The sequence below is a fragment of the Lepidochelys olivacea genome, assembly GCF_965140295.1.
Source record: "Lepidochelys olivacea isolate rLepOli2 genome assembly, chromosome: 1".
Classification (NCBI taxonomy): domain Eukaryota; kingdom Metazoa; phylum Chordata; order Testudines; family Cheloniidae; genus Lepidochelys; species Lepidochelys olivacea.
In genome coordinates, this window is record NC_140411.1 from 245,002,537 (window position 1) to 245,023,368 (window position 20,832).

At 42.9% G+C, this 20,832-nt stretch overlaps 1 protein-coding gene across 1 annotated transcript in view; it reads right to left on the minus strand.

The window, feature by feature from the left end:
- Positions 1-20,832, minus strand: part of TMTC1 (transmembrane O-mannosyltransferase targeting cadherins 1) — a 175,791-nt gene that overhangs the window by 24,121 nt on the left and 130,838 nt on the right. The window contains exon 12 of the mRNA XM_084647478.1: positions 2,271-2,414. Coding sequence (XP_084503604.1) covers positions 2,271-2,414 — 144 coding nt within the window. The remainder of the gene's footprint in view (positions 1-2,270; positions 2,415-20,832) is intronic.

The following is a 20,832-nucleotide window of genomic DNA, read 5'->3' on the forward strand; positions in this document are numbered from 1 at the left end:
GCAGGTTCAGAGGTCTATACTTCGTGCAAGGCAACAGAGAATCAGGCTGTGTATCTAAGTTCAACTTTATTACAGGTTGCAATAGCTCTAAAGCTGTGGTCTTAGTAATAATTGTTTTTTTTTAGCGCTTCTTAACCTGAAGGATTCAAAAACACTTACAGAACTCACACAGCCACTGCTTTAAAGCAGCTGCCTTTGGGATGGAACACAGAGCCTGTTTAACAGCCTCATTGTGCAATGGTTTTTAAGAGGGGACATGAACCACAACAGAAAGAATGTAATTACCCATGTTAGAACTTGGTCAGGATATAGGAGATAATGGGCTGACTTAGGGCATTTGAGGGTGGGGGGCAAATGTGGCTTTATGCACCCCCTTGATCTTAGAGGCTGATCTGCACTTCTCTATGTTAGGATGTTTCGGAATGGTCCTCACCAACTGGGGATCAGAGAAGTTCAGGAGCACTTCAGCCAACTGTAATGAATAATGCAAGAACTCTTTTTGCCTTTTGGATCAAATTTGTGTTTTCAATGGTTCTATACAATATTGACCTACTCTTTTATTTCTCAGGAATGCCTTGTTCTTCACATATTAGTCCAAACCAGTAGTACTGACTGGTAAGGTCAGGGGTGGCCAACCTGTGGCTCCGGAGCCACATGCGGCTCCTCAGAAGTTAACATGCGGCTCCTTGTATAGGCACCGACTCCGGGGCTGGAGCTACGGGCGCCAACTTTCCAACGTGCCGGGGGGTGCTCACTGCTCAACCCCTGGCTCTGCCACAGGCCCTGCCCCCACTCCACCCCTTCCCACCCCCTCCCCTGAGCCTGCCATGCCCTCGCTCCTCCCCCGCAAAGCTTCCTGCACGCCACAAAACAGCTGATCGGGAGGGGGAGGCGTTGATCAGCGGGACTGCCGGTGGGCAGGAGGCGCCGGGACCTGGGGGAGCAGATGGGGGGGCTGCTGACATATTACTGTGGCTCTTTGGCAATGTACATTGGTAAATTCTGGCTCCTTCTCAGACTCAGGTTGCCCCCCCGCCCCAGGGTAAGGTTATCATGGTGAATTCTCCGTCACCAATAATGTGTAGCCGGTACAAGGCAGAATTTAAGTACTGTAGCCTTTTGTTACCTTTGATACGGAGCCTTATTCAAAGCAACATTTAGAACAGTACAGCTAAAATACATTGTGGTAAGATAATGTTGTTTTGTAACCAACCCAATACTAAGGCCAGGTCTACACTAGAAAAGGGTTGCTGGCATAGCTATACAGGCAAACCCTCGTACTGCAGATGCAGCTTACATGGGGGAAAAACCAATGCTTTATAATAGTTTATACTATTATATTATTTATACTAAATATTACTATTATATTATTTATACTAAATAATAGCTTATACCGGTTCCCCACGTGCCACAAGCTATACTGACAAAAGCACTTTTCTACTAGCATAAACAACAGCTACACGAGAGCGTCTGCTGGCACAGAAATGCTGTTAGAAAGGAGTCGAACCATTAACTGATATTACTATATTAGCAAAAGATTTTTAGTGTTGTCCTCTTTGTTCCTAGCCTATGATCGAATGTAAAAAATAACAAGGGGCCAGACTCTGAGCTGAGGAGCATTTGGTGCAACTCAGCAGGTGGCCTTAAGCCAACTTCGCTCCCTTGATTTTGGATCCCCAGTTCCCTGGTGCAATTTAGAGCAGCCTAAGGGCTGTATTAAGTTGTACAAGCAGCTGATAGCCCTACTGAGCTGCCCCAGCAGCCGACGTCCTAACCATGCCCCCTCTCGCCAGTCATGAGCCCCACAACTTGCTGACCACAAGGATGGGAGTGGGGGAACGGAGTGACATACATATCACTAATGTCCCTCTGTGTCACCAGAGGATCCCTGCCTATGGATGGAGGCACTTGGTTTTGAGCACCTGCAGGCCAGCAGGCTGGTGGAAAGGCATCTTAATGGAGCTAAGGATCTGGCCTAATGTTGCTAACTTTCTTTCTTTGGCTAGCTTCTTTGCAAGATTGTCTGAGCCAAAGTGGTGTGTCTTCCCAAAAAGTAAACTCGCAGCTAGCAAAAAAGTAACAAATAGCACATCAGAACCAAAAAACAACCAGCACCTCTGCCCTAAAACCCAAAGAGGTCCTGGTGAGAGCTTAACATCACTCTTCATTACCACTGAGTAGACAATCTGCTGCTGTAACAGGGCAGTAGGGCAAGGAGGGGGGAGTATTTTAATTTTATCGAAGCTGTTAGACCTCACTGTTAAACTTACTTGAGCAGATTTCCAAGATTGAAGAGAGCGCGATTATGCTGTGGGTTTAACTGAAGAGCTCTTCTGTAGTATTCCTTTGCTTCCACCAAGTCTTTGGTCAACGTGCCGAGGTTGTTCAGGGCACTCGCATGACGAGGGTACAATCTGGGAAAGGGGACATTTCAAATCATAGTAATTCAGATACTGCCAAACAAAGCTATCAGCTTTAATACTCTCTTTTCCCAATACCAGACGAGGCTACTGCAGTTATTCTCCTTTCTGTAAGTGAAATAAACTTCTGATCAATGCTGACGTATTTCTCCTCCCCTGCAGCAGCTGAGAAAGAGTTGGGAGTCTTGGAGCAAAGACACCATGTGCAAGATAGTCGTTCTAAAGAAAGGATGGAGGGAAAATGTGCTCAGCCTCCAGAGAAAAATGCAAATAAGACCTATTTTTACAGCTCTCCCGGCAGCTGGGGTGAAGGAGGATGTTTATTATATAGCTTGTCCTCCTAGCAAAAGACAGAGTGGTTATAGTTGGTCAAAATTTTTCATTTGCATTTTTTTTGACATTTTTTCCGTCAAAATGGAAATTTTCATGAGGAACATTCATTTCTGTTTTTTTTTTCCATTTGTTTCCACCGAAAACCAAAAAAACCCTCCTTTCTAACATTTTTCCATTTTCACCAATAAAAGTTGAAATAAAACTCAGGGACGATCTCAATTTCAAAACAAAACATTTCATTCGAGTCATTTCCCACTTACAAAATCAGCTGTAGAAGAACATTATCCAGATAAAACAAAATGATCAAACTTTGGAAATACACTTTTGTCTGTGAGTATGAATTCTCCTTAACGTCTAGTTAATATATAAACTGAATGGTAAAAAATCAGCAGTTCAAAATAGAGCCTTAACTCAGCCTTTCTGTGTTGCAATAACATTGCACAACATGCCAAATTCATCTGTTGTGAAATTTTACTGAATTCACAGCATTTTGTGGTCCAACACCAATCTCAACTTTCAATTGAAATTGGGCTCCTAAGTCAGTATTTTGGTTTGTTTCCCTAAAAAGTGAGAAATGAAATGCGGGTTCCTAAAGAGAGAAGATAGTGAAGGTGTAAGTTTATTATTATTATTATTATTATGAAATAAACACATTACAGTAACACCCAGAGGCCTCAATCAACTTCAGGGCCTTATTGTGCTGGGCATGGTGCTCCCAGATAGTTTTTCCCCTCTCTCTTTAGCCTCTCACCTCTGACTGCTTTTTCTGCCTACCTCCTGTCACCTTCTTGCCTGAATTCATAAGAATCTGATTTGGGAGCTTTAATCCAGATAAACTGAAGTTTAATTTAAACACTGCACAGCTGCTTCTCCAGCCCTGCTCTCTGTAGCTCTTTCAGAACTGATTTTGCTGGTGGGGTGTCTTTTATGAGCCAGGGTTTTCATATTTCAAGTTCTGAAATAGAGAACGCTGCCAGATGGAGGGTGAGTGGAAAAGGGGAAGGTACAGCAACACCACACCAGGCCACCCTTACTTCTGCATTGCTGCTGCTGCTGCTGGCAGTGGTGCTGCCTTCAGAGCTGGGTGGCCGGCCAACAGACACGGCTCTCCAGCCGCCCAGCTCAAAATCACGGACATTTGTTCATATTTCAAAAATCAGCCTGGATGGAGATCAGAGAACCAAAAAAGAGATCGTACCGGGGAAAACCCGGACATATGGTAACCCTGTTATGAACCCTAAGGAGGAAGGACGGTCCAATGGTGAGGATGCTGGTTTGGGACCCAGCTCGAATTCTAAGTTCCACCACAGACTTCCAACATGACCGTGGGCGCTGTGGTTAGTCTCTTTGTGACTCAGTTCCCCATCTGTAAAATAGGGGTAATACTACTCTCCAACTTCACAGGAGTGCTGTGAAGATAAATACATTAAAGATGGAGGTGCTCAGATACCATAATAATGGGGGCCACATAAGTGCCTCCGTTAAACAGAACACTGACTTTATCTGGTAATTTCCCTATTTTTCACCCCATGTTTTCTCATGATGTCATGAATGACAGCCTGGGGATTTTCTTTTCTTAAGTACCAGGAAAATGTTTGTATTTTGTCACTGATTTTATATTCTAGTTTTACACCAGTCTCTTTCTGGGTCTGTGGCATATGAACAATTCTGGCAAGAGGCCTGTTTGTGGGAGGACCTGGAAAGGTATGAGGGAACTCAGACAACTAGTGATGCAGTTCTGGTGGAAAACATAGGTAACTTTCTACAAATATGCATGATCCAATGTCTCAAAATCATTTTATTCCTACACCACAATCCCTAATGTACAGGTACTAATAGCTGTGTAACTGATCTCTCAGTATTTCCTGGATGCAACCATATACATTTTAAAAACATAGTCTGTTATTTAACTGCCACTGTACTACAACTGATGGCTAAATATTCTGCCAACATTCCTCGTGTTCATCCATGAGAGACTTTGGTTGCTGCAACTACTCAGTTGTGAAAGTTTACTTGACAGTTCGTGGATGTATAAGCCCTTATCTTGCACATCTAAATAGTCCATCGGCACCACCATTCACCAACTGTACAATTATTTACCTCTCATTCAGTGCGCTTTTTCCCTAATGGGTCTTCTAGCATATAAACAATGAGTTACAAATGAAGTTACAAATTGCGGCTGACCCTAACATAGCTGCACTGGGGCATGGAAGCCCATCATCTCCCCGTACAACCAGCCTGTAGTCCCCCTTTAGGTGTGGAAGGAAGGGCAGGCTCCACCGAACTGCTACTTCCACCCCATGAGCAGGTGGGCAGGGACTGGGGGCTGCGGGGGAAATGAGTGAAGCCCTGAGTCAATCCCCCAAATGCACTAGACAGCAGAACTGAATGGACACAAGATGGTACATGCTGTAGGAAACTCCTCATCCCAAGAACTATAGGGCAACAGGGATGAATCAAGTCTCAGCAGCTTTCTTGGGCTGCTTCAGGGATGGCACAGCTATGCTGCCACTCCATACATGGGACTCTGGGATAAGGTTCAATGTAGCCACCAAACAGACAGACCGACAGACATCTTAGAGCTCAGTTTTGTTTCCATAGGTGTCCATGGGAATTTTGCCATTGATTTCATTGGAAAAAAGTTCAGGGACTTTCTAGGTCAATTTTTTTTTCTATTTCTGCTTCAAAACAAACCTGTGCATTACTTTATAGTCAGTGCTCACAAAGCAGGAGATGGTTTTAACACCTGACACCATGTTGTGTTTAAGTGGACCAAAGACTTAAGACACTTATTGGAAAAGTCTGAAATACATTAACATTTTACAGCCCTTTAACTAGTGTTTTTCCCCTCAAACTTCCAGAAATAAATTCTCCTCTGGCCTAGGAGTGTTCACATGAAATTTTAGTCCCAAGGGAATTTTCTGGGCAAATTTAGAAGGGAATGAAAACTCAAGTTGAAAATACAGAGCTGGTTTCATCCTTCAACTGTGTAACTCCTACCAGCGGCTCCATAAATAAAGGACGTGAACTCGCATTAAAGCCTCTGCCATCAAATGAAGTAAATTACAGTATGCAGTCACTTCTTCCAGCTGTACTAGGCTGTACTTCATGTGCTTTAGATTTACTTATGGTCATGTGGCCCTTTACAAAAAATAATATACCCTAAGGACCAGCTCCTGAGCCAGTGTGAATTGATTTAGCCCCATTAAAGTCAACGGAGCTTTACCAATTTATACCAGCTGAGGATTTGGTCCTAAATTTAGAGCACTTTTGTCGAAGCCATTTGTAATTTTACCACCAATAGAAAACCAGAGCAGTCGCACACACCACATCCAAACAAGCATTAGGAGAAGAGATAGCAGCAGAGAAAAACCAACGTGTAGTGAGATGACATGGTGTTCAATGGGTTCATGAGAAAGGGTCTGATCCTGCCACTCTTAGTTATGTTGAATACTGTATTCTGCAAGTAGTGCTATTGAAATCAAGGAGTAAGATGCTACTCAATGCAATAAGGGGGCAGGAAGGGACACAGTCCGGCCCTAAGGGGATCATGGTCTTATTCCATCTGCCTTCTGTGCACGAACTCCAGTGTTTTCAGTATCAACGTCAGGGAGGTAAATGAGAGATTAGAACATAGTCCTTGGCTAGACTTGAGAGAACACTGTAAGCTTGCACTCAGGTTACACCTCATGGCTTAATCGATTCAAGGCCTCTAAAAACAGTCCCACAAAGTTTGCAGATCATTTGCATGTACAAAAGGGTTCTAGGTTTTTATTATTAATTATTATGATTATTATTAATTAAACTGAGACACCTGCCAATTTTGCATATTTTTAAAAAGAAGATTTTCAAAATGTAGCCCAGTGTCCCCCTTTGTCAGTCTGTCTTGTTTAGAACATAAAGTTCTTTATGGCAGGGGCATTCTCGTCCCATGTGTTTGTACAGCAATGGGGTCTCACTCTCAGTTGGGGCCTCTAAGCACTCCAGTAGTAGTAACAACAGTGCACAGAACACAGACTTTGTTTTATAAATAGCTGTGGCAGTTTGAGATGCTGAGAGTCAACTGTTCAAATTTACATGTTGTCCTATAGCTTCTTTTATGACACAGAGCTTTCCATCTGGATGGACCCCTCCACCTGCACGTACATCATCGGTAATGGTAACAGTCTGCAGGCAACATCCCTCTTGCTATGTATCTGATTAGGCAGAAATTCCTCTAGGCTTCACATAATCAAATGCAAGTGCTGCATTATTTATGAAAGAAAGCTGAATTTCATTAAACTTCTCCCTACAAAAAGCAGCTCATGTGAAAAATCAATTTTCCCCTTCTTTTAGAAACCCTAAGTATTTTCTTTAAGAATCTGCTTTCGTTGGCAATTACAGCAGAAGTCCTGACACAGCACAATTCACTTAAAACCTCCCCCATAAAAGTGTACTTTAAATAAGGTCGGGCATTGAGTTCTGAAGCAAAAACAAGTGGCATGTTTTCTCGTGGCAAAATGAATAATTCAGATAGCTCCTCCAGTGCTGCTGCAATTGTCAGAATAAGTTTAAGCAGCCATGTCTTTAACTATTACAGGTATACACTACATGAAACTCCTGCTAGTAATTATCCTCCAGTTCTTTTAGGCTAGCAATATTCCCTCTAATACAGTCAAACAAAAGCCTCACTGACTGGCACAGACAAGAGATTTCTACTTTCTCACAGAAGACACAGAGCATAAAACGCAAACAGATTTTCAGTCTTTAAATACCAATGACCTTTTACTTTTGATTTAATGTATTTATTACCTAGCATATTAGTAAAAACTGTTCAGTGGCTCACTTATTTCTGTGGTAAAAGACAGTTCTGAAAGGGAAGGGGGGAAAGGGAATTTGTTGTCATGGATACAATCTATAATCCACCAAGAATTTTAATTTAACTTTTAATTCGAATATTGGGAAACCACTTAAACAAATGACAAGTCCTGTTCATGGTACTGCATTTAAAGGGTTCTTGATCTGCCACCAAAGATATTAAAGGGGGAAAGGGCATTATCTTGACAACTCCCTACCCGCTTCTACTGAGTTCTTTATATTTTTCCATGGCCATAAGCCTGAAAGTGCAGAAAGCAAAAGGGAATGTGACTATTCACACTTGCCCAAGGAAACAGACAATGAGTTTAGGGGAACGGTAAGGCAGAAGCACGAGGGTCTCAGGGATCTCACAGCTGCCAGTGGCCTCAGGTATGACAAAGGAACCTGTCAGAGGAGATCAGAGTCTTAGGGCTTGTCTACATTACCCGCTGGAACAACGGGCAGCGATTGATCCAGCGGGGGTCAATTTATCGCGTCTAGTCTAGGAGAGACTAGACTATCAACAGGAGAGCGTCAGCTGTCGAATTACCGCAGTGAAGACACCACGGTAAGTAGATGTAAGTACGTCGACTCAGCTACTTTATTCACGTAGCTGAAGTTGCTTAACTTATATCGATCCCCCCCGGCCCCAGAGTAGACCAGGCCTAAGATAATTTCAGTCTCAAACAATGCCCTGGCCCTGCAAGGCTGTTGTAAGAAGGGACTGCTTTAGCACAGCTAAAAAAGAAAGAAAGAAAAAAAAAAAAAAGAAGTGCTGGCCGCCACTTCCCGCGACTCCCATTGGCTGGGAACGGCAAACCGCGACCACTGGGAGCTGCGGGTGGCCATGCCGGTGGATGGTCAATGTAAAGACTGTCTCGTGGCCTGCCAGTGGATTATCCTGATGGGCCACGTGCAGCCCACGGGCCGCAGGTTGCCCACCAGCGCTCTAGAGCACTGGTGATTCTGTGAAGCCTGTTTGTGTTGTCAAAAAAAATATTTCAGTGGATTTCAGATTCAGCCATTTATCATGAAAGCCAGTGAGAGAAATCAGTAACTAATTTCATTGGCTAATTCTAGGTTGCCCTGTTTTATATGCTCCTTTTGACTAAGGAACTTAGCAAAAATGTGAACTTTTCATCTTCAAAACAGCCATGATTAATGGATCACCACAACACTCTTGCGAGGTAACTAAGTATGATTACTCTTATTTTATGGATGGGGAAACTGAGGCAGAGTTTAAGGGACAGCCTGTGGCAGGTCATATCTTAGATTTGCAGGATGTCCCTTTGTATCTTCTCTCCCAGTTCACACGACTGGGTTCTTCCAATCCACACATAACCTCCTTGAAGTCAACACTCAGCACAAGTAAGAATGAAGGGAGTACCACTGACTTCAACGTGCTTTAGTGTGGTAGAATCAGGCCCTAGTTAAATAAGCAAAAACATTTGCTGGGAGGATGGCAAGTCTTTTTAGACATGCTTCCCGCACTCTCCCTATACGCACCTTAATATTTTATTGACATCATTGTGCCAACAAAAGTAAGAATGTTACATTAATATATCATTCAAGCCAAATGTTTACATTACACATTTATATACACCACTATATTATTTCAAACCAATTCTAATATTACATCACATTCACTTCCATGCACCTTATTAAGACTGTGCGACAGATTGATTTAAAACTATACTTAATAAAATCTGAGGAGTAAGGGTACTACATGGAACAATCCTGCTCTGGCAAGGAGAGGCTCTATGACGAAGGCTACGATTTTGTCACCGATATTTTTAGTAAAAGTCACGGACAGGTCATGGATAAAAAAGAAAAATTAATGGAAGCCGTGACCTGTCCGTCAGTTTTACTAAAAATATCTGTGCCAAAATGGGGATTTGTGGGTCCCCACACAGCCTGCAGCAGGGCAGCTGCGGGGCAACTAGGAGTTCCAGGAGCCCACACTGCAGGTTGGGTGTTGGAGCTCCAGGGTCCCCCACTGCCCACGGCTTGGAGCTGTGGGGGCCCCTGCTGCCCGCAGCTCTGGGAGTCTCCCACCAGCCGCAAGGGCTGGGAGCTGCTGGGTTCCCCCACGGTGCCTGGAAGCTGTGTGGTGCCCCCGCTGCCTGCAGGGGCCAGGAGCTGTGGGTCCACCAGAAGTGGCGGGGGTACACGACAGCTCCCGACCTCTGCAGGCTGAAGTCACGGAAGTCACTGGAAGGCATGGATTCCATGACTTCCGCGACCTCCATGACTAAATCGTAGCCTTGTGTATGACCTAACACCAGTATGGTCTCGATCCAACAGACTGTGCCACATGGGCAAAGAGGTTTGCAACTCACAGGATCAGGGTCTTTTCCAAATTTGTCTCCTAGGAACATTTTAATATTTTTGTAAAGGACAAAAGCATATATTGAAATATTGAGAGGTATCTTCTGTCTCTTTAACCACAGTGCATTAATGGTTTTCCAAATTTAGTTCATTCCAGCCTTAAAAAAAAATCACTGCAGACTGGTATTCTCAAAGGAGCCTAAGGGAGTTAGGCACACAAACCCCATTGATGATTATTGTTAGCTGAGTGTCTAACACACTTAGGCTCCTTTGGAAATTCCAGCCATAGTCCTTTTCAGTGGATGTATTAAATCTGTCAGATCCTTGGCTGCAGCCAAGCAGCACGCAGCCCTGCCCAGCCCAGCAGCTGTGTGTGCAAAGGTGGCCTGTCTGCTCGCCTGATTCTAAGCCAGGCACTGGTCCATTCTCAGGTGTAAGTTACACCAGCCGATGGTAGTTGCAAGGGAAAATGGCTTTGTGGGTAAACTCAGGCACTGGAGATTTGTGTTCAACTGCCACAGATTTCCTGTGTGACCTTGGATAAGTCATTACTCTGTGCCTTGGCTCCTCATCTTTCTCCCACCTTTTCTCTATCTATGTAGAGTGCAAGCTCTTCAGGGCAGGGATTGTCTGTGTATTGAACAGTGTCCAATACAATGGGATTCTGATAGCAGTTGGGACTTCTATGTGCTATTGTGTTAAATTTAATAGAGTGCCAACATGGTAGCCAGGAGTCAGTGGGGTGTTGAATCATAGAATATCAGGGTTGGAAGGGACCTCAGGAGGTCATCTAGTCCAACCCCCTGCTCAAAGCAGGACCAATCCCCAATTTTTGCCCCAGATCCCTAAATGGCCCCCTCAAGGATTGAACTCACAACCCTGGGTTTAGCAGGCCAATGCTCAAATCACTGAGCTATCCCTCCCCCCCAACCATCCTCTGCTATGCCAGCAGCAGGAAATGGGGGTGGTGTAGGAATCACTACGCTGGTTCTATGCCACCAGAAAATTCTTCTTTTCCTGGCGTGATCCTTTCATGTCTGGCTATACCACATTTTTTGGCAGAGCCTGCCAGCAGCCAGCACAGAACAGCCATACTGCATCCCAATATCCAGGGGAGTGTTTTCCCCAAAAGAAAGAAAAGAGAAGAGAGAAGCAAAATATATCTAATCTAAAGTCGGCAGAAGCAGCATGATTCTTCAAGCTTGGCATCCATAAAAAGCATACCCAAGAGCATTAAGTTACACAACCAAGTTTGTACTATACTAAACCCCATTTCACTTTATGAATTTTCATGACATTTTAAGAACCTGCTGGGGAAAAAGAACTTGCAGACTGAATACAGAGGAGATAAAAAAGAAGGATTTTATGTCAAACAGTATTGAGGCTAAAAATAAAAACTAATTTGCTAAACTCTAAATTCCCAGTGATGCTGAGCTATTAGGCACATGCTGTAATAAGAACAGTTCTTCAGGTCCTCTCATTTGTAAATAAACGACAAGAATTCATACACATTACACTTTCCCACTGAAAATCCTCAAAGCATATCTAACTTTTTTCTAGCCCCCTTTCTAAACAAAGTAATCCACTAGATGAATGAAAATGCATTTTTGATCATTCCCAGCTCCTGAAGAATCCGTACAAAACTTCTAAAAAATTGAGCTCTAACAAAAGGCTATGCAGCCATGATATGCCTGACTAATACAAAGAGAGAACAGTTTAGATATCACTACATAATCCAAGAAAACTTTACAAGTATAACGAAGTGCAGGACATTATTGGCTCAGCTACGCAGCCAAATTATTGGGGACTATATAACAAAACATAAGAATGGCCATACTGGGTCAGAACAATGGTCCATCTGGCCCAGTATCCTGTCTTCTGACAGTGGCCAATGCCAGGTGCCCCAGAGGGAATGAACAGAACAGGTAATCATCAAGTGATCCATCCCCTGTCGCCTATTCACAGCTTCTGGCAAATAGAGGCTAGCGACACCATCCCTGCCCATCCTGGCTAATAGCCATTGATGGACTATCCTTCATGAATGTGTCTAGTTCTTTTCTGAACCCTGTTATAATCTTGGCCTTCACAACATCCTCTGGCAAAGAGTTCCACAAATTGACTATGTGTTGTGTGAAGAAATACTTCCTTTTGTTTGTTTTGAACCTGCTGCCTATTAATTTCATTGGGTGACCCCTAATTCTTGTCTTATGAGAAAGAGTAAATAACACTTCCTTATTTACTTTCTCCACACCCATCATGATTTTATAGACATCTATCATACCTTCTCTGAATCATTTCTTTTCCAAGCTGAAAAGTCCCAGTCTTATTAATCTCTCCTCATATGGAAGCTGTTCCATACCCTTAATAATTTTTGTTGCCCTTCTCTGTACCTTTTCCCATTCCAACATACCTTTTTTGAGATGGGGCAACCACATCTGCACACAGTATTCAAGATGTGGGTGTACCATGAATTTATGTAGAGGCAATATGATATTTTCTGTCTTATTATCTCTTTCCTAATGATTCTCAACATTCTGTTCGCTTTTTTGACAGCTGCTGCACATTGAGTGGATGTTTTCAGAGAACTATTCACAATGACTCCAAGATCTCTTTCTTGAGTGGTAACAGCTAATGCATACCCTTTCATTTTGTATGTATAGTTGGGATTATGTTTTCCAATATGCATTACTTTGCATTTATCTACATTGAATTTCATCTGCCATTTTGTTGCCCAGTCACCTAGTTTTGTGAGATCCCTTTGTAACTCTTCGCAGTCTGCTTTGGACTTAACTATCTTGAGTAGTTTTGTATCATCTGCAACTTTTGCCACCTCACTTTTTACCCTTTTTTTCAGATCATTTACAAATATGTTGATTAGGACTGGTCCCAGTACAGACCCCTGGGGGATGCCACTATTTACCACCTCCATTCTGAAAACTGACCATTTATTCCTACCCTTTGTTTCCTATCTTTTAACCAGTTACTGATCCATGAGAGGACCTTTCCTCTTATCCCATCACAGCTTACTTTGCTTAAGAGCCTTTGGTGAGGGACCTTGTCAAAGGCTCTCTTAAAAACTAAGTACACTATACCCACTGGATCACCCTTATCCACATGCTTCTTGACCCCCTCAAAGAATTCTAGTAGATTGGTGAGGCATGACTTCCCTTTGCAAAAATCATGTTAACTCTTCCCCAACAAATAATGTTTATCTATGTGTCTGACAATTCTGTTCTTTACTATATTTTCAACCAATCTGCCTGGTACTGAAGTTAGGTTTACCAGCCTGTAATGTCAGGATCGCCTCTGGAGCCTTTTTAAAAATTGGCTTTACATTAGCTATCCTCCAGTCATCTGGTAGAGAAGCTGATTTAAATGATAGTTATACTAACTGTGGTATGTAACCTATCTTCTGTCTCTTTAATCACAGTGCATTAATGGTTTTCCAAATCTAGCTCCTTGCATCTTGCCTGTGTAGACACAACCAAATCATGACTGTCATGTTATGAAACTCGTGTGACTTCATGTGATGAAGTCCTGGAACGACTTGGACTTTAGCAAAGTTTGGTAACTTTGGTTAGAACATAGTGTAGTCCCATCCACACTCCTATTCTGCCAGTTATTCTGCATCCACCTCTTCATCTCTGTGGCGTTAGTGTGGGCATCCAACCTATCTGGCACTGGTCCAGCTCTTACACCAAACAGACCCAATGGGGTAGGAATCCTATACACAGACAGAATCAGTTCAACTTGACAGACAAGAGGTCTGACAGTCAAGTAGTCCTGTCTATCCGTTCTGGCCAACCTACAGTCAGTGCTGGAACAGAAGAGGAAGAAAGAGGACAAAAAGGTAAGCCACTTATGCACCTTCTCATATTCTGGGGCTGACTGGGGTCCTCCTCAGCCCTTAGCATAATTCAGAATATGATGGAGCAGCTGTGGGGCTACTCTATGATACATATATCTCCATGAGACTGTAACCCTAACCTGGAAATAGCCAGGGTTCCTGATTGGGCCAAGTGTCCACTCAATACTGCTAACACTGTTCAGACAGTCCTAACCCCATGTCCTCACAAGACAAAAGCTGGACAGGAAGCAAGTCTTCCACTGTCCCTAGAGGAGCCTTGGCAAGATTGGAGAAAGCAAATATCTTCTATGATGATACAGTAGGAAGCCATGGCCACCCAGTGACTCCTGAAGTGATCCACTCAAAGACATTACTGGGAGAGATCCAAAAAACTTCATAAGGTAAGCACAGAAGTCTCATGGATTGTTGAGGAGAAAAATATGGTTGTGGGGAGCAGGGAAAATGCATGTGAACCCAAAATCACAAATGAACTTGAGTCTCTCCAAAATAATTGTTATCCATTGGCAATAATCTTCAGGAACTCATGGATAACAGGTGCAGTTTCAGAGGATTGGAGGAGGACAAGCAGGACCGGCTCTAGGCACCAGCAAAGCAAGCATGTGTTTGGGGTGGCACATTTCCAAGGGCGGCATTCCGGCCATCCTTTTTTTTTCCCCGGCCCTGCTCAGTCAACCAATGAGTCCCTGCCCTGGCCCCCCGCCGCCGGGGGAGCGGGGTAATGCGGCTCCTCTCCCCCTGCCCGCCCCTGCCGCATGTGTCACAAGTGGCAGAGGAGCCAGAGCAGAGCCTGAGATTGGGGCAGGACCCGCGGCCAGTAAGGGACCCGCTGTCCCAGGCAGCTCGGCGCTGGGCATGTGCCCCTGGTCCGCCCCCCTCCCCGCGGCTGACCCACCCCCCAGCCACTCCGTCAGTTACTGTCCCTCTGCGGGGGTGAGGCCGGGTCTGAGATTGGGCTTAGACGGGATGTACAGCCCCAAGCACCTGACTCCAAACACTGCTATAGCATTATGCATTCTTTTAACGTTACCAGTATCAGTGGCTTCTGGTGAGCGCAGTTTCTCAAAACTGAAATTACTAAAAAATTATTTGAGGTCCACCATGTCTCAAAATTGTTTGTCAGGACTTGCATTAATTTCAGCTGAAAGTACCAATGCAAAAAAATTAGATTTCACTGAATTATTAAAAGACTAGGCAAGTATAAAAACCAGAAAAATTCAGTTCATATAAATTATTTCAATTTATGAGAAACCGGGCGCATTGGAAGACATTAACGTTTTTCATTACAGTGTACAGTTGAACCCAAATTGTTTGTAATTGTGATTTTGTTAAAATTAAATGAGTACACTAGTAGGAAATTATATTTCACTAACTACAAATTCTCTGTTTTCATTTTTTTTATTTGAAACAGTCAAAAACAAACAAACAAACAAACAAACAACCATTGCAAAGTGCAAACGTGTAAAAGCCAAAAAAGAGGGGAGGCGGCCAAAAAATATTTTGCTTGGGGCAGCAAAAAATCTAGAGCCAGCCCTGAGGACAAACATCCTACCTTTAAAAGAGGAACAAAGAGAACCCTAGGGATTATAAATCAGTCAGCCTAATTTCAATACATAGAAAGATACTGGAACAAATTATTAAACAATCCATTTGTAAGTACCTAGAGGATAATAGGGTGATAAGTAATAACCAACACAGATGTGTCAAAAACAAATCATGCCAAATCAACCTCATTTCCTTCTTTGACAGGGTTAGTGGGCCTAGTGGATGGAGGGGAAGCTGTAAACATGATTTATCTTGATTTTAGTAAGGCTTTTGACACAGTCCCACGTGACTCATAAGCAAACTAGGGAAATATGGTCCAGATGAAATTACTATACATAATTCTGAAATAACTTACAACAGGTTAAAAGACTGTACTGAAATAGTAGTTATCAATGGTTTGCTGTCAAGATGGGAGGACATACCCAGCGGGGCCCGCAGGGGTCTATCTTGGGTCCAGCAGTATTAATCATTTTCATTAATGACTTGGATAATGGAGTGGAGAGTATGCTTACAAAAATCTGAACACCAACCTGGGAGGGGTAGCAAGCATTTTGGAGGACAGGATTAGAATTCAAAAGGACCTTAATACATTGGAGAATTGGTCTGAAATCAACAAGATGAAATTCAATAAAGACAAGTGCAAACTACTACATGTGGGAAGAAAAAAGAAATCAAATGCACAAATACAAAATGGGTAATAACTGGCAAGGTGGTAGTACTGCTGAAAAGAATGTGGGGGCTACAGTGGATCAAAAATGGAATATGAGCCAACAACGTGATCAGGTTGAAAAAAAGGCTAATATCTTTCTAGGGTGCATTAACAGGAGTGTCTCATCTATGCCATGGGAGGTAACTGTCTCACTCTATTCAGCACTGGTGAGGCCTCAGCTGGAGTACTTTCTCTAGTTCTGGGCACCACACTTTAAGAAAGATGTGGATAAATTGGAGACAGTCCAGAAGAGAGCAACAAAAACGATGAAAGGTTTAGAAAATCTGACCTATGAGGAAAGGTTAAAAAAACTGGACATTAGTCTTGAAAAACAATGACAGAAGGAGGACCCAATAACAGTCTTCTAATATGATAAGGGTTGTTATAAAGACAATGGGGTTCAATTGTTCTCTATATCTAATTAGACAGGACAAGAAGCAATGGCTTAATCTGCAGAAAGGGAGATTTAGGAAAACGCTTTCTAACCATAAGGACAGTTAAATACTGGAATAGGTTTCTAAGGGAGGTTGTGGAATCCACCATCACTGTCAGGGATGGTCTAGGTTTACTTGGTCATGCCTCACAGCATGGGGATGGACTAGATGACCTCTCAAGGTCCCTTTCAGCCCCACATTTCAATGATTCTCTTATTTCCCATTGCCTGCACTTCGTATTTAAAATCAAATTATTGCACAGAGAGAGAGAGACTGTTTTATAATAAGACGCCAGGTGAATGGAATGGTCTTGAAGCACCGAGTCCTAATATGTAGAGATGTTTTCTCCACTGAAAATAAAATCAATAGAGCAGTGACATTTTAGTTTTTATCGCACTGCCACAAGGCAACAGGCCATTCCTGTACCAGACGGGGCCGTGCCATAGCAGAGGTGTCTGGAATGCTACAGATCCTCTTACAGGACCCTGCAGAAGGATCCTTTGTATTGTTGTTCATGGTCCCATGTATATCCCTTTGTTTTGAATAAATAAAACTATGGCCTTGCTTGATACTTGGCCAGTATAAAGCAGAGCAAGAGTGTGGGGGTGGAATGTACTGTATTGCATGTTTTCCACAAAATAAATTTTAAAATAAACTCCCTTGGTTAAAGCAATGTGCCTAACACTCCATTGCACTTCATTGTGACAACTGTTAAGTCTATGGCTCAGGTTTTTACCAGGCATCCTTTTCAGCCAGCAAAGGTTATTACATCACTTAGCAATTATCTCAAGTTATCTACATTTACTAATGCAGTCTATTAGTTTATTCTTTCCAAATATGGCTTCATCAAACCCCAAATGACAGAGATAGCCGATAACTCTGGGTGTCATAAGGACATTCAAAGCATCAGGAGTGAACGCAACCATGTCTATAACAGGGTAACAGCGCAAATTCTAACTCATTGTATAAACAGGCTAACAAATGGTGTTGGTATTGTAAATCTTTCCAGAAATAAAGTGCAGCTGGTGTCCCAGGCCACCTGCAGTTTGTGCTGAAAGGAGTTCTTCTATATACATATTATATATTAAATAAAAGGTCATGTGAACAAGATTTTGTTTTAATACATACAGTGTGCAATTTACCACAGTTTAAATAACCCCAGATACTGCTGATTTAAAATACATAAAAAGTCAGTGGGTAAGTGTGTGGGAAAGCTTAGCAGAAAAACAGTCTCAGTAATATTCCCTATGGTTTTATTTTTAAGTGGGGGAGGGAATAGAGTGGTGCGACTGGTTAATGTCCAACCCACCACAAATGATGTTATGGCACAGCTTTTTCTCAAAATGGGGCAGCAGAAAATATGGCTATGGCACATATACCTATGCCCCCTTCGTTTGAGCCTTTCTCCTGCAAGATCTCATTACATGTCATGGTACTGCAAGTCAGTATTTCCACTGAAATTTCCAGGTTCCATTATGTGAATGAAGCCCTAAGTGACTGCACTTGGGTTCTGCAAGGCCCAGATGCTTCCTCCCCTGCAATACTAGTATTTCCAACCAGTAAGCCAGTCTGTTTGCCTCCTAGCTCTTCCTCCACCCAGAACTCTCCCCCTGAGTCAGATGTTCTCCCTAAGGTCTATGGGACAACCACCTCAGGAGTCCTCTTCGCTGCCCAGATGTTCTCGAGGTGCTCCACTTGGTGGGAGGAGGTCAGAAAAGAAAGCCCAAAAGGGCTGTCTGACTTTCTCTCTCACACTCACACACACAAAATACATATGGGTGTGTCTGTATATTCCCCCTCATTTTACATTTATGTAAACACACACACACTCAAAAGATATGAACACCAGAGTTACAGACTCACCGGTCTACCAGACACCAAGAGAAACGGGAAGTAACCAATCAGACAGCAGCAGAGATCGCCAAAAAAAGGCAAATACTGTACTGTGCCTGTACTGCATCTTAAAGGTAGGCACCTCTGGGCTGCCTCTCCCCAACCCCACCCTCACGCGCGGGGCAGCCACTTAAAGCAAGACACCGGGGCGGCCAGCGCACGCACGCGCACACACCCCCCCGCTGCCGGGAGGGGGAAAAGCTTGCAGACTCATGCCAGGGCTGAGTAAGGAGCAGCTCAGCTGTTGCTGACACATGGCCTGGCATCTCAGCTGCTGGATCTGGAGTCCGAACTGTGCTTTATTCAGAGTTATGAGCAACCTCCGTTCCCGAGGTTGTCTGTAATTCTGCAGGTCTACTGTGTACATATTTGTTTTCAAATTAAGTTATAGACACAGGAGAGAGTTATCTCTGGATCAGAGATGATACAATGATCTGCAAATGGACAAAAAATATTATTTTATACACACACACACACAATGTATATACATATGAATACTTTACATTGCAGGGGTGGCCAAACTGTGGCTCGCTAGCCACATGAGGCTCTTTTACCATTAAAATGCGGCTCGCGGAGTCCCCTCCACTGCATTCTCCACCTATCAGACTGGAGTGGGAGGCTCAGGACCTCTGCCCTGCAGCAAGATGGTGGGGTAAGGGCTTTTGCCTAGTGGAGAGGGGGGTTTCGGGGCTTCAGCAGGAGCTGGGCTAAAGCCCCAAGCCCCGTCAGGAACCTCCTGCGGGGCTGACGCTCTGAGCTCTGGCCCTTGGCAGGAATGCCCTGGCTCTCAAACTTCTGAAGATTGTCAGATGCGGCTTGGAGCGCTAGTAAGTTTGGTCACCCTTGTTATGTTGTATTATATAATATCAAATACCAAATATTTTATACACACACACACATATATATAAAATTAAAGTTCAGATTGGAAACAGGAACCAATTCATTTCTTTGTCCATGTTTCCCATGGGAGATAGCAGCACCGTGGAAAGTAGCTCTGGATTGCTTCAGGATGCCTAACTCCCTATGCCTGCTAATATCATCTCTGTCCCTCCCTCCCCTGCCTTCCCCATTTTCTTCCCCCATTTCATTTTTTGTGAGTATTCACCCAGCAGCAAAGATCAATTATAAATAATGTATTCAGTTATAAATAAATTATTTTTGTCCATTTCCAGATCATTTTATCATCTCTGACCCAAAGATAACTCTCTCCTGTGTCTATATCTTAATTTGAAAACAACAATATACTCTGCTAAAAAAGGGTAAGGACCAAATTTCAGAGACAGCCTCCAAATCTGAATGTCCAAAAATTCTGGGGTTCAATTTTGGGTGTCAAAATTTTTGCCTACCTCAAAACTTAGCTTGGGCTGCACAAAATGTAATTTGTGCAACCAAACTGAGCAAAGCCTCTAATTACATGACAATTCCTTAACACAAATGTGTTGATACACACAAACCAAAGATTCAGGGGGGGCAAAACTCAGCCAACAAAAACTTCATGTCTAAAACTTCGTGTCCACAATTTTAGCCCTGGAAATACAGAGGATGGGATGAGGCCACTTTGAAAACTTAGTTTTGAATTACCACAATTTTTCAAGTTTGCATTTTTTCCTTTGTTGCCAGAACACTTATTAAAGAGATAATACCACTTTCCTAGAATTGATTTTTAAAACTCTGCTATATTCACCCATGTGCATAAGCTTACATTCATTCCTGATGAATAATAAAAACGTCTCCTCAGCAACACAGAGTTTAGGAAGAACGGAAAAACACCAAAATTCAACAGCGATCAACAACAACAAGTAGTATTCATTAGCACATTGTAAATATTCATCACATCAGCATGAAATTGAGTGACCTGATATTCTCTCTCTCTCACGCAGGTGATCAGACAAGATTTATTTCATGTAAGACGAATATTTTTTGATCTCTGTCAACAGGGGGGTCTCAAGCAGAACTAGCAGAAGTAGAAAATCTGCAACAGCAGCAAGCCTTTAGACTAGCCTTAAAAGGTAATTTTCCTTACCCTATTACCATATCGTATTTTTATTACCTTAATTTATTTTTATTTTGTGAAGCAACAAGTTTCTTCTGGGGCCACTACAGCATGATTGAGAAACTACCAAAGAGGTCGATTACAGTGATGTGCTTATTGTTCCATTGCAGGTTAGCTAAAAGGTTTATAACCCATTACTACAATTCCAGAATGCCAACTATTCATGAACTCTGGTTTATACATATGTTAGTTTGCATCCCCAAAGGGCTGTGCTTCCAGGTTAGATTTAATGTTCATTTCCGAACCTGACACAAAGGAGAGACTTTTGCACACTTATGCACATACAGAGTTAAGCTTTTCTTTAAAATGATCGTGTTCCTCTATATTTTTACATTTGGTCTCGGTTTTCATGTTCCCCAGCTACAGCACAGTATATAAATACACAGGTTTCAGAGTAACAGCCGTGTTAGTCTGTA